General features: G+C 34.3%; 1 protein-coding gene across 2 annotated transcripts in view; it reads left to right on the top strand.

Annotated features, from left to right (window-relative positions):
* Positions 1–13,733, top strand: part of TLK1 (tousled like kinase 1) — a 153,059-nt gene that overhangs the window by 87,540 nt on the left and 51,786 nt on the right. Inside the window, exons 4-10 of one of the 2 annotated variants that reach the window (XM_036857997.1) lie at positions 495–570; positions 3,723–3,769; positions 5,271–5,366; positions 7,109–7,198; positions 8,235–8,327; positions 12,454–12,564; positions 12,679–12,815. In XM_036857997.1, coding sequence (XP_036713892.1) covers positions 495–570; positions 3,723–3,769; positions 5,271–5,366; positions 7,109–7,198; positions 8,235–8,327; positions 12,454–12,564; positions 12,679–12,815 — 650 coding nt within the window. The remainder of the gene's footprint in view (positions 1–494; positions 571–3,722; positions 3,770–5,270; positions 5,367–7,108; positions 7,199–8,234; positions 8,328–12,453; positions 12,565–12,678; positions 12,816–13,733) is intronic. The other variant, XM_036857998.1, reaches the window with a different exon arrangement.

Here is a 13,733-nt window from a genome sequence, read left to right as displayed (position 1 = left end):
GGTGAATGGTTCTTTTTAGTAGGGATTGTATATATTAAGGTTTGTGTTCTGCTCTTTTTTTCTAGTCCAAGTTTATTTTACTTCTATAGAATATATATGAATAGTAGAAAACTAATGGGAAAAACATACGGTGTTTTGTTGTTATTTTGTGGGGGTTTTTTTTTTTTTTTTTTTTCCCTATCCAGTTAAGAATTTGAAGGGCATCTTTTAAAAGCTGATTACTCTCAGATTTCTCATCCACCTCAAGTCAAATTCTGTAAATGTAAATTTCAGGTAATGTGTACCAGGTCTCCTACACTTCAAATTTTAAAAATTTACACAATAGAAAATTTTATCTTTTAAATAAATTGTATGTAAGTAATTACATGTTTACATTGCATGAACGCTATTGAGCAAAATTTTTTACCTCGAAAATAAAAATGACATTTATAGTGATTGTAAAATTTTGTCCGTTAAAACTATAATTTAAAGTTCTGTTAACTTGCTTTCTGTAGACACCAGAGAAGAAACAATCGGAATCATCCAGAGGAAGAAAGAGAAAAGCAGAAAATCAGAATGAAAGTAGTCAGGGTAAGCGAAGCAAAATCTTCCTTCAGAGCCGAAGAGGCATTTACAATTAATTATTCTGGTTTTTAATCAATTAATAATTTTTTTAAAAAGTAGTGTGTTTTTGTGATTTCTATAGATACCATGTAATTTCTGCATTAATAATATTTTAAGAATGTACTTTGTGTAAGAAATAATAATTTTATGAAATTAGAATCTTTTTGTACCACAGGTAGTTTGTTTATGGTTACTGTTTTTAGGCTTTTGACATTTCCCTTATTTTTTTAATTTGAGAATTAGAAAGAAAAGTGTCATGTCCAAACCTGACAAGCATTGCCTTTATCACCTTTCTTTTTTCTCTCTTTATATGAATTATGGTATTGAAATGGCTTCTCGTTTTTGAATAAGAACTTTATATCTCACTTTGAGACAAGTACCCAAACTTACTCATCCCTTTTATTAAAAAAAAAAAAAAAGACTATATAAAAATGATTGAAGTACTTCATTAAACGCCATCATTTTCTTTCCATACCTGTTCTTCATCCTTTCTTTCATACTTACATTTTGCATTATGAACTGTAAGAAAATTACTTTCATTAGACTACACAGCTTCTTATAATGGACAAGATAGAATTGTCATTTAATTTGGCTTCTCAAAATTAAATACAATAAATTGGGCTCTTAAATCATATGTAATGATGATTTTACACATATATTACATGTTTTGGAGCCACAAAATCTAGAGCCATGAACCCATGGCTTACTAGTATTTACATGTGGCACTGGCATCAAGAAATATATTTGCAACAGCTATCTTTGTGGAAGGAGGGAGTTGAGTCACTCTAGCACCTTTCTCTAAGTTTGTGGTACTTTGTATTTCAATCTGCCCTGAGGTCCTTTTTGATCTTAGTGTAGTTTCCCCAAGTTGTGGTTAATGGGCTTGGATTTATTTAGTTATATTAGTTATGATAGATTTAACTTCAGATTTTAAAACTCACTTTTAAAAGCAGGTCCCAAAATAGCGTGGGACTTCTGGGTTGGTTGATCCAACCTGTGTCTTTAAGAAGCCACATCTTTTTCTTTGTGGTCTGCCATCCACAGAATTGTCTGCTTTTCTCTTATGGTTTTAGGACTGTGGCCAGTTTTAATTGCATTTCCTCATTTCATCTTCCACACTTGTATTTGCTTTAGAGAGAGGCTGGTTTTCTGTGTGTTTTTCTTTTTTCCCTGTTTCTTTGATGTAGGCTTCTTTAAGTCCATAGCGAACCTTTCCTGTCATCTTCTTGGCCAGAATAGGGTCATGTGTCTATTCCAAAACCAGTTATGTCCAAGAGAGGTATTATTGCCCTTAAAATGAGGCCCATCTCGGGACTTCCCTGGGGGCGCAGTTGTTAAGACTCCATGCTCGCAATGCAGGGGGCCCGGGTTCGATCCCTGGTCAAGGAACTAAGTCCCACACTCATGCTGCAACAAGAGTTTGCATGCCACAACTAAGGAGTCCGCCTGCTGCAACTAAGACCCGGCGCAAGCAAATAAATAAATATTTTTTAAAAAATCAGGCCCATCTCTGAAAATGAAAATGGGGTAAAGTTCCATTTAGAAGTACAGGTTGTGTGGAGAAGGCATGATACCTGAACAAAATTGCATTTCTAATCCGAAGGAAGGAAGGGGAACTAGGAACGGAGGCCAGATAGGACTCAGCCTCCCCTGAAATTACTTACATGTGCTATGTAGGGGAGGGAATGTTAACAGAATAAAATTTGGATTCAGTTAGGGAAAAAAAATTGGGGAAATAGTTTCTGGGTAGGCAACCAAAAAATGTCTCTGTCTTCATTTAAAAAATAGCACCTCTTCAGAATCTGCAGGAAAGTTGTTAGAGGCAGAAGGGAAGTTCTTTGGTATAGAACTTTTATAGTGCTCCCTGACCTCTGAATAAATCTGTACAAAACTCGTGTTCAAAATTTCTGGGTAGTATTTATAGTCCTGATTACTTAGTAGTTTTAAAAAAATTTCCCCCTACCTTGTTCCAAGAAGGAATTTGAGGTTGTTGAACTTTTAAATGTATTGTTTGTTCATCTCAGTAATGCCTGGCACATAGTAACCACTCAAGAAATATTTGTTGAATAAAATATGTGAATGAATGTATATAAGTCAGTATTGAATTGATAAATGTATATGTTTATATTATCCAAAGCTTTTGACTCCATGCTATCATTAGTTTTTCTTTTGTAGCTTGAAGAAATTATTCAGTATAATTCCAGTGAAGGATGGATGCCTCCCATCCAAAACGCCATATTTCTTAGCAACTTCTTACTTCAATATTTATAAAACTAATGAAAAGTCCATTTTGTTTCTTTGTTATTTGTTGTTGTTTTTTTTTTTGAAAAGTCCATTTTAGAGCAAAATTTTAATTAGAGAACTGTGATCTGTAATAATTTGGATCACTATCAATATGGTCATATAAGGACAATATTTAAAATCTAGTTTATTTTTTAAAAAATCCTATTAATTTGGAAATACTTTTTAGAAAATCAAAACATTTTACAAAATAGCATTCATACCGCGATGAGGAGTGGCCCCCACTTGCCGCAGCTGGAGAGGGCCCTCGCACGGAAATGAAAGACCCAACACGGCCATGGATAAATAAATAAAATAAATAAAAAATTAAAAAAAAAAAAATAGCATTCATATTAAAGCATGTTATTGTCAGTTTGTTATGGTTTGTGTTGACCAAGCTTTTTTATTCATTATTTACAGGTATGAATTGGTTTGTCAATTATACAGCTGCCACTTGTCTTTTTCTTATCAATTGAGATGTTTTTATGAAATTATTAGCCATTAAGCAATCTGAATAGCATAGTTTTAAAAGCAGAGATCTTTTAATATGATTTATTTATTTGATTCTCCCATAATCAGGACTTTTAAAAATTGACATGTATCTATTGAAATATCGTTTGATTTTTGGAATTCTGAAGTTGGCATCTGACCCTCTGAGGGATCTTAATATTCTTTTGATGCCCATCACTACCCAACTAAAATATATTCTTTTTATTAAATAGATTATTTTTGTATGTATTAGGGAAATTAAGTTTGGCACATTCTCTTTCTGATATAGTATGTGGTAGATAGTCATGACTGACTTTAAATCTATAAAATTTTTTACTTCTGTATTTTAGGAAAAAGTATTGGGGGACGTGGCCACAAAATTAGCGACTATTTTGAAGTAAGTTCATTGAGAAATATCTTCAGTTCTTAATATAATTTTGCTATGGGCTGAAATAATTTGTTTGAAGCACAAAGTCAACTTTTGATTATCTACTTAATTAGAGCAGAACTTCACTACTATGTGATGTCCTGACTTCCTAGGAATATTAAACTTTACTTTTACTTTGGTATGGCACATCATAATTTTCAAAGTACTTTCTCCTGTATTTGCTTATATCCAGGAGATAGTCAAAGCAGCTGTTATTAGTATTCCTATTTTACAGATGAGGAAACTGAGGGCCAGAGATATAAAGTAGCCTACGTAAAGGCAAATTCTAAATGGAAGAGCAAAGAGTAGCTTTAAGTCTCCCAGCCTCTAGAATTCTTTCTGCTGTCAGTACCACAGCAACAGTTGAGCCCTGTGGATAGAGATTAAATAATGATGGAGATGTGAATCTAAGAGTCCCTGAAAATAATAAACAGTGGTAAATTTAAATTCTTACTTAGTCTGGAATGTTTCCTTTCTTCTACACAGAAACACTTATGCCTACCAGTTTTCATTATAAAATATTAATGTGATTATTAAAACAAACATCTACTCAGTTGAAAAATATTTATATTTCCTTGAGAGAGAGCAGAATTTGCTGATTAGGAGAAGGGCTGTGTTTAAAATATATATATATTTTTTATCCTCCATTGTTTTTCTTTCTTGAGTTTACAGTGTCTAAGCTAAAACTGTTGCAGACTATAAGATACACCTAATGCTCTTTAGTTGATGTCAGTCCCTTAGTGTTAATATCATTAAAATTCTTTGCCAAAGGTAGGATCAAATAAACAAATCTCAAGCGTCTTGGATGCCTACTGTGTGCTGAGTGTTACGCTAGGCACTATAGATAAGAAATTTAGACAAAGCTCCTAGGTTGCAGGAAGCTGTTTAATGAACACACTAGGAAGTTCCCATCTCTGCTGTTCATACCTGTACCCTGAGATGAAGCCATTAGCAGCAAATTGTTTTCTCCTTCCATTCTTGGTTCAGAAACATGAGACTTGAGAAAGCTATGGAACAGATTAGGTTGGCTTCTCTTCATATGCAGTTAAGTCATGCACTATAATGCATGTTATGCATGTAAGAAAGGATTGATTTTTATTAGACTTTGTGCTGTTAAAAAGAAGGGACTTGGTTTGTATAGTTCTTTTATAGTGTTATGAACATTTGGATACTTAACAGATCTTGGGACTGACAGCTCTGTTTTTAGATAGTTGATTATGTTCACTAACATCTACATGTAAACATGTTAAAGTTTCTTGGGATTAGGGATCATACTGGTTTAACAAACAAGGGAACTGTGCTAAAATTTGAAGGAAAAATAAGACTTGTTCTTTGCTTTGGGGGAATTTGTCTTTGAGTCTGCCACAAAAATAATAATAAGATATACTTAAATTAATTCATAATGGCATATCTAAAATAATATTTGTCTAAACCTGTGTTAATAAATAGTGATGTTTCCTTTCTCCCTCAGTACCAAGGTGGAAATGGCTCAAGTCCAGTAAGAGGCATACCTCCTGCAATCCGTTCTCCTCAGAATTCACATTCACATTCCACTCCTTCCTCATCTGTAAGTTTTTACGTATGTAGTCTTTGTGTCTCAGAGTTTATGTGTACTGAATGAATAACTTTTATAATTTGCCTTTATTGAGACCTTTTACATATATTAGCATTTATCTTTAAAAAAATCATTCTGTGAGGTGAGTTGAATTCTTTTTAATGATTTGATGCTATTAGAACTTTATTTCTGAAAGTAAGATTCTTAAGTTAAAGATTTCCTGAATTAATTATAAGACGTGTTCTTCGCTTTGGGGGAATTTGTTCCCCAAAGAAGTAATGTTTCTATAAAAGAATGATGGGATCAGGAACTCCCTGGCTGTCCAGTGGTTAGGACTCGGCACTTTCACTGCCAGGGCCCGGGTTCGATCCCTGGTCAGGGATCTTAACAATTAAATTTCTTAACCACTAAAATGGTAGCATAATTAATTCCTTTCTGGGAATCCTGAAATAGAGTAGGCAGCCATCAGCCTCGGATAATGTAGTTTGGCATAGGAGAAGGATCTTGGACCTGAAAATTCTCTTATAACTTTTTGGTTTGTTTCTAACATTTTAAAGACCTAGTTCTTTTATATGCATTTTTCTACATATTGGATTTTATTCTACTTTTTTTACTTTCATTATGTGAAAGTTCATTGTCTAACCAGAAAAACAATGTTGGCTTTCAGTAATTTAAAGATGAATTAAAAATTTTTAAAAATCAGAGTATCTCTTATTTATTCAGATACCCTGTTTTTACTTTCAGTGTCCCTTTCTAGTTCTGTCTGTAGACATATATTTCTTAATGTCTTATTCATTTTGTACCTTGGGGCACATCATATTGCCATATACTAAGTAAAGCATAAGACTCAAAAATAACTTTGAGTTGTAGTGATAGCATTGGTGCATGATGTAATCTGTTGCTTTCAGTGAATGTATTTTAAAACTAGTGACTAGATAAACCATGAAACTTATCAGTAAATTGATATTATACTACATATGGGCATGCATTATTGTACCCACTACTAAAAGAGTTCTGTATTAAGGTCTTTACAGTTTTACTTTTTGAACCATCATAATCTGTTTAATATTTTTGTTTTAAAATAATGTATTTGGCCTTGTTTTAGTTAACAGATTGAAAGCATTAAATTTGCTTTTATGGCACCAGATTGTTAAGTTCCTTGAGGGCAGGGCATATATGGCTGGTTGTCTCTTTTATTGGGCTTTATAAGAGGGAGGTACTTAATGAATGCTTATTGAATAAATGGTGATTAAAAATTTTTTAAGTTCAATTATGGTTTTTTTTAATTCTTTATTTTTTATTTTTTTAAAATAAATTTATTTATTTATTTTTGGCTGCATTAGGTCTTCGTTGCTGTGTGTGGGCTTTCTCTAGTTGCGGTGAGCGGGGGCTATTCTTTGTTGTAGTGCGCAGGCTTCTCATTGCGGTGGCTTCTCTTGTTGTGGAGCATGAGCTCTAGGCGCACGGGCTTCAGTAGCTGTGGCACATGGGCTCAGTAGTTGTGGCTCGCAGGCTCAGTAGTTGTGGCGCACAGACTTAGTTGCTCTGCGGCATGTGGGATCTTCCCGGACCAGGGCTCGAACCCCTGCCCCCTGCATTGGCAGGCGGATTCTTAACCACTGTGCCACCAGGGAAGTCCCCAATTATGTTTTGAATTATTATCCTGATAAAAACTTAAGAAATGTCTAGTTGTTGCTAAGCAAAAGCCTATTTTTTTTCTTGCTAATGTAAAATTTTTAATATTTTTTTTTAAGGTTCGACCGAATAGCCCTTCTCCTACTGCATTAGTTTTTGGGGACCACCCTATTGTACAACCAAAGCAGTTATCCTTTAAAATTACTCAGGTAAATGGTAATTAAAATTTCTTTGTATGACTTCTGAGAAACCGGTGACCAACTTTGTACACACAATTAAGATGTCTTCTCTTTGTTTTAGACATAGTCATAAAGTAAAATTCTGCATCAGGAAAGCTAATTACTAAACAAACAAAAAAAACAGTTTGTAGGGGGTGAGAAATTGAAACACCCAATTTACTATCAGCTTGTCCTTTGTTACACACTGGTTAAATATATATTTTAAGCAAAATAAATAAACAGAACAACCATAACATGTCATTTCTGTTTACTGATTCTTTTTGAACTTAACATCCAAGTACATATAATCGATATCTTCATGAAAGTGTTATATTTGTTATAAGTGGACATTAAAGCAGTTTGTTCCATGTGTCTGTATTTTTGTATATTCATATATGCTACACACTTAAAAATCATTTGAAAATTAATCAGATATCTTTTACAGTTATTTAGTTTTATGAATTTTGAGTACTAAGGTTTTCATTTTAATTTCATACATGTGGCAGTTTTTGGATGACTGTCTGAGATTAAGGATTGAAAAAGTAGATCTTCTTGCTTGCCACCTTAGTTGTGCAGTTTATTGCCATTATACTTCTTCTTTCAGGTCATGTCCAAACTGTTGGGCGTGCATCAAAACTTCTTTCTTTGGATGATCTTTAGGCCAGGATTTATAAGTACATTGCTTTCAGTCAGCAAACAGCTTGTGAAAGTTTTTGCCATATTCAAAAGTCAGCTAGAGTTGACAGCACAAAGCAGTGTTTATATTGAATTTTAATGAAGAACATATCAATATTCTAAAAATTTAAATAATTAACCTTTAAAATTTTTCTTTTTAAGTTTATAGCACTTATGCTTCTGAAGATATTAAAACTTAAAACTGCAGTAAGACTTCTTGTGATACTTTTTACATACACACACAAACTCCAATATTTTCTTTGCTCTTTAGAATCAGAGTAAAATCTAATTTTATGTTTGCATGCAGTGATATATATATAATGGGGTAATAAAATAGCTTTCTTTCGTTTAGACTGACCTTACAATGCTGAAATTAGCAGCATTAGAAAGTAATAAAAACCAGGACCTGGAAAAAAAGGAAGGTCGTATAGATGACTTGCTCAGGGTAAGTAAGAAGTCATGGAGCGGGAAGAATTTGAGTAAATTATTTGGCAGTAGTAACACTGGTGAGAAAATACTTATATTGTAAAAAAAACTCTATTACTGGAAAAAAAAATAAGCCTTTTCTTTTAGTGTAAGTACATAATTGAAAGTATCAACTATTAAATGATAAAAACTATTTTATTAGCTCTTTAAATGTGAATTGAGAAACAGTTGGAGAAGTAGAAGTTTATAAAATTTATTTTTACTTGATCAACTATCCTAAGACAGATATCCATTTCATGGTAGTTTTAAAGTTAATTGATTTTCTTATAAACCTGACTGCCATTTGACACTATACTAGAGGAAGTAACTACTGCAATTTTGTGAGATTTTTAATGGAAACTTTATAAAAAGACACATCAAAAAGTATGCCTAATAGGTGAGTAAGGGGTAAAACAGTGGTTCTCACCCCTAGCTGCTCATTAGAATCATTGGATGGAAAGTGTGGAAGGCACTTTATAAAAGTACTGATGCTTAAACTCCACCCTGAGGGTTTCTGATTAAATTGATATGACGTAGGGCTTGGGCATTGGTAGTTTTAACGGCTCATTTAGCTAACACTGAGAACCGTTGGTATAGAAACTCAATGAAACCATCATCCGTGATCATATAATTACTGATACCTTTGAAACATCCAGTGTGCCTGTCCTGGTCCCATCCCATTCACTCTCTCACATCCCTTTACCATTAACCACTATTCTAAATTTTGTATTTATTTATTTCTTATGCCTTTATGTTTCTTTATAGTTATATTACATATATCTTACACATTCTTAACGTATTATTTCACTTTATTTTTGAACTTTATATAAATTACAAAATTACACTGTTTGTACCATTTTGCCCTGCTTGTTTTCACTAAACATTATATGCGGGATTGTCATGTAATAATAGTTTGTTCATTTCACTGCTACATAGTAAGGCATTATACGAATATATTATAATTTATCTTTTCTGCTCTTGGTGGACATTTTATTTCTACTTTTTGCTAGTATGAACAGTTCTGCTAAGAATGTTCTTGTACATATCTCTGTGGCACATGTGGAAGAATTTCTCTATGGTATATGCTTAGGAGAGACATGGCCAGAGTATAGGGCATGCATATCTTAAACTATACTTTATAATAGCAAATTTTTCCCAAGGTGGTTGGATCAGTTTCCATTCCACCAACAATGAGCAAGAAATAATCTTATTGCTTATTATCCTTGCCAAGGTTCATTATAATCATATTTAATTTGGGGGTTCAATTTAATGGGTGTAACAAGGTATTTGTTATTATGCATTCACTTTATTTTTTGAGCATCTTTAAAAATATTTATTAACTATTTGTATTTCTTCCGTGAAGTAAATGATCATTTTTTTTGCTCATTTTTCTTAATGGGTTCCTGTCGTTTTTTAAATTGATATCAGTTTTTTGTTGGCCATATATGTTGATTTTTCTCCCAGTGTGTGAATTATCTTTTTATTTCTTTGTACTGTCTTTTGATGATTAGATCATTTAAAATTTATATGATTAAATATATCTTTTTATTTATAGTTTGTACCAAATTATTATCAAAGATATACCAAAATAATTTGTTGTTTTAATCCCGAATGTCATAAAGATGTTCTTCTATATTTTCTTTTAAAAGTTTTATAGTCTGCTTTTTCAGTACAAGTTGTAAATCTCACTGGGATTTATTTTTGGGTATAGTGTGAAGTAAGGTTTCATTTTAATTTCTTTCTATGTAGAGAACCAGTTGTCCAGACCACGGAATTAAAAGTCCACTTTTTACTTCCAGCCCCGTCATGCAATCTTGTTTTCATATACAAGTGGATCTATTTCTGTGTTCTGTGTTAAGTTCCATATTCTATTTGTGTATTCCTATACTGGTACCACAGCATCTTTTTATCATCTAGCAGTTGTCTTTGGCTGTTAGTAACAGAGAACATAAACAACAGTACTTTAAATGAGATACAATCTTATTTTTTGAGAGTAGAACAGAAAGGAGGGCTCCAAGTCAGAGCATGAGGGTACAGTGTCTCCTGCCCACTGAGTCACCCGCCCAAAACCAAATCCAGTTGGGGATGGAGGTGGGCCCTTCCATAGCAGGCCCAGGAGGAAATGGCGCTGTGATAACCCATGGAACACAGTGCCCCTCACTAACACACCCGAGACAGGCTTTCCTTTTCTCTACATGCTGCTCACCTCTGTGAGGAGAAGGGTGGAGGCGCAGTCTTTCCCTGGCCCCTGGGCTAGTGAGGGAGGCTGGGTGGGGCACTGCAATTGCAGCTGCTACTGCCACACTGACCATTCATCCCATATGTGACAGAGGAGGGCCTGGAGCCTGTTCATCTGTCCAGACAGCGATGTCTACACGTGTGTGGTTGGGCTGTTATCCCCCTGGACAAAGCATAAGGGGCCACGGACCTTTGAATGGAAGGTAGTAGGTTTTGTGGAAATGCCATTTCACTGGCCGTGCTTTATTTCCGGCCAGGCAGAGCCTTGCTATCAAGCAGAGACAACTGAGATGCTCAGGCCGTAGGTGTCCGGACAGGTTTCCATAAACAGCAGTACTTTAAATGAGACACAATATTGTTTTTTGAGAGAAGAGCAGAACGGGGCAGCCCAGGTGTGATGGCTTCACAGAGTCATATAGGATCTTGGCTCCTTCAGTTTTTCTGCTCTTTCACCCTTAGTACATGGCCTTCATCTTGAAGATCATATCAAGGTACAAAATATTTATTAGAGTCACAGTTATGATATCTGTGTTCTTAAGCAGAAAACAAGAGGAAGGAAATAAAAAATGCAACAATTCCGTGTTCAGCCTTCTTGGGTGTTCCACTTAACAACTTCTGCTTACATTTCACTGACCATCGTTAGCTGCAAGGGAAGCTGGGAAATACAGTCTCTTAGCTAGACACATATCAATCCAGAATAAAATGTTGGTTTTCCATTACTACGGAAGAAGGAGAAAATAGATTCGGGTGATTATAATTACTCTAGGTTTATATTAAATCTTGATGTGTGGTTGAACAAGTATCATCTCCTTTTTGGCTACTTTTGGCCCTTTGCTGTCTTAGAGAAGTGTTAGTGTCAGTTTTTCAGTTTTCACACACATAAACAATTTGTTGGGGTTCTGTTTGAATTGCACCTAATGATAAGGGTCTGATGCTAAATTCCATTTATGTTCCTCTGAAAGTATCTTTATTTTACCCTTTTCCTTGGAAAACAATTTTATTAGATACATACTTTTAGGTTGGCAGCTATATTTTCTCCCAGCATTTTTGATGTATTATGCTGCTGTCTTTTGGCTTCCACCATGATTGGCCTAGACCTATGGTTTTCAAAGAATGATCGCCAGACCAGAAGCATCAACATTACTAGGGAACTTACTAGAAATAAACTTTTAGAGCCTACTCTAGAGCTACTAATTCAGGAATTGGGAATGGGTTCCAGTAATCTGTGTTCCAACAAGCTCTCCAGGTTGTTCCCTGGTGACTGACTGTACTAGACTAATCAGACTCATCTTCTGAGTTTAGAGAGAAGCCCCTTGCCTGAGCGTATGGCTGCCTACAAAGTTAACAAAATTTGTATTCATATGGCCAAGAAAGATGGTGAGAATAGTTAGCTATTGGATAGGCATCTGCAGTGTCTTCCTAATGGAGAAAGAAGTTTTATTAGTTACAAAAGATGGAAGAGAACTCACATTCATTTTTAAGTGTTTAGACGCTTTGTATTACTATATTTCAGTTATTTTTAATTAAATGAGGTAGAATGGTGTTGCTCTGTTTTAGAAATAAGAAAACTGAGCTAAGGTTCAGATAACTTGTTTGACTTAGCCCAGATTATATATCCTAGAGTGTGGATTTGAACCCATGGAGTATGGATACAAATTCCATGTACTTTTCCACTACACAGTTAAGCAGCATATAACAGTATTATTCCCATGGTAAGTAGATGTTTTAACAAATTTTTTAGTATCATATTCAAATACTTAATCTTATTAATCCTTCTCTTTATGAAATTTGTTCAAAATGTATAAATATTCTTAAATGTCTCATATACACAAATTGTAGACCTTTTTCATTGTCTACTTATGTTGTAGGCTAATTGTGATCTCAGACGGCAGATAGATGAACAACAAAAATTACTTGAAAAATACAAAGAACGATTAAATAAGTGCATATCAATGAGCAAGAAACTACTTATCGAAAAGGTAAGTTAAAAGTTCAATAAATTTTCCCTCTCCTTTCACTAGCCCCTTTTACCTTGTATGCTTTTAAAATTTAAATTAATAAAATTGAATGATGATTTTTCCTCCTTTTTTCAGAGTACACAAGAAAAACTGTCAAGCAGAGAGAAGAGTATGCAAGACAGATTACGCCTTGGGCATTTCACGACCGTTAGACATGGTGCTTCATTTACTGAACAATGGACAGATGGTTTTGCATTTCAGAATCTTGTAAAGTTAGTCACTCTTACATTTTAAAAAATTTAGTATTCCTTTGGGTTTTCATTACTTTCAAAGATTATAGATTTGGAATTATGTTCTACATCTACTCCTTACTACTCTTTGATATCAGAATTTAATACAGTTGAAAGGAACATAGAACAGGCATTACAATTTTAGCTTTAGCAGACTTCTTGATTAGTTAGCATTCATCTGTACAGTATGATGTATTATTCTAAATATGACTTTTCCAGAACATAAACTGACCTAGCTTTTTATAGATTAGTTGGGAGGGAAATTGTTAAAAGTTTGAACTTTCATTGGAAGATTTATATCTATATATCTTGGGATTTTTCTGCTTAGTTCTCCGCCCCCCCCCACCCCCATTCCCCAGTCCTTACTTCAGCACTTGCCTGCTCTCTATTCCTATGGAAAAGACAGGAACATTTTCTCTGCAGCCTCAGACATAGTAACTCATAAGTCAGTTGAACTGAGCATGTGGCTTTAGCACTTCTGAGGTAAACTTTAAAATGGAGAAATCGTTGTTGCCATGTTTTCTTGAGTTCAGATGGTGGTAGCTAAGGGTAGGTTGACTGTTTATGTGTTGAGCCGGGATCTATGCTCCTCCTTTTGTTTTTTGTTTTGTTTTTTTTTTAGCCGGAAAACTTTTAAAAACCTGCAAAGCAAGAGTGGTGCCAGCATCTAAATCAGCTTTCCCAGAGTCAGTCCAGTTAAATGGAAAATGAAGGCAAAGCTTTATTTCACATAGTATCACTTAAACACTGCTGTTTTAAACACTGGTTCCCAGGACTTAAGCACAGAATGGTCTTCTCTCTATCTCAGTTGATTTATCCAGCTTCTGTTCAACACAACTGTGCTGGGTGTGAGGTATACTATAATGAAGGACAGTGTCTTTATGATGGTAGGAAGTTTGG

Source organism: Balaenoptera musculus, chromosome 7, assembly GCF_009873245.2.
Source record: "Balaenoptera musculus isolate JJ_BM4_2016_0621 chromosome 7, mBalMus1.pri.v3, whole genome shotgun sequence".
Taxonomy (NCBI): domain Eukaryota; kingdom Metazoa; phylum Chordata; class Mammalia; order Artiodactyla; family Balaenopteridae; genus Balaenoptera; species Balaenoptera musculus.
This window is presented reverse-complemented; position numbering and strand designations above follow the sequence as displayed.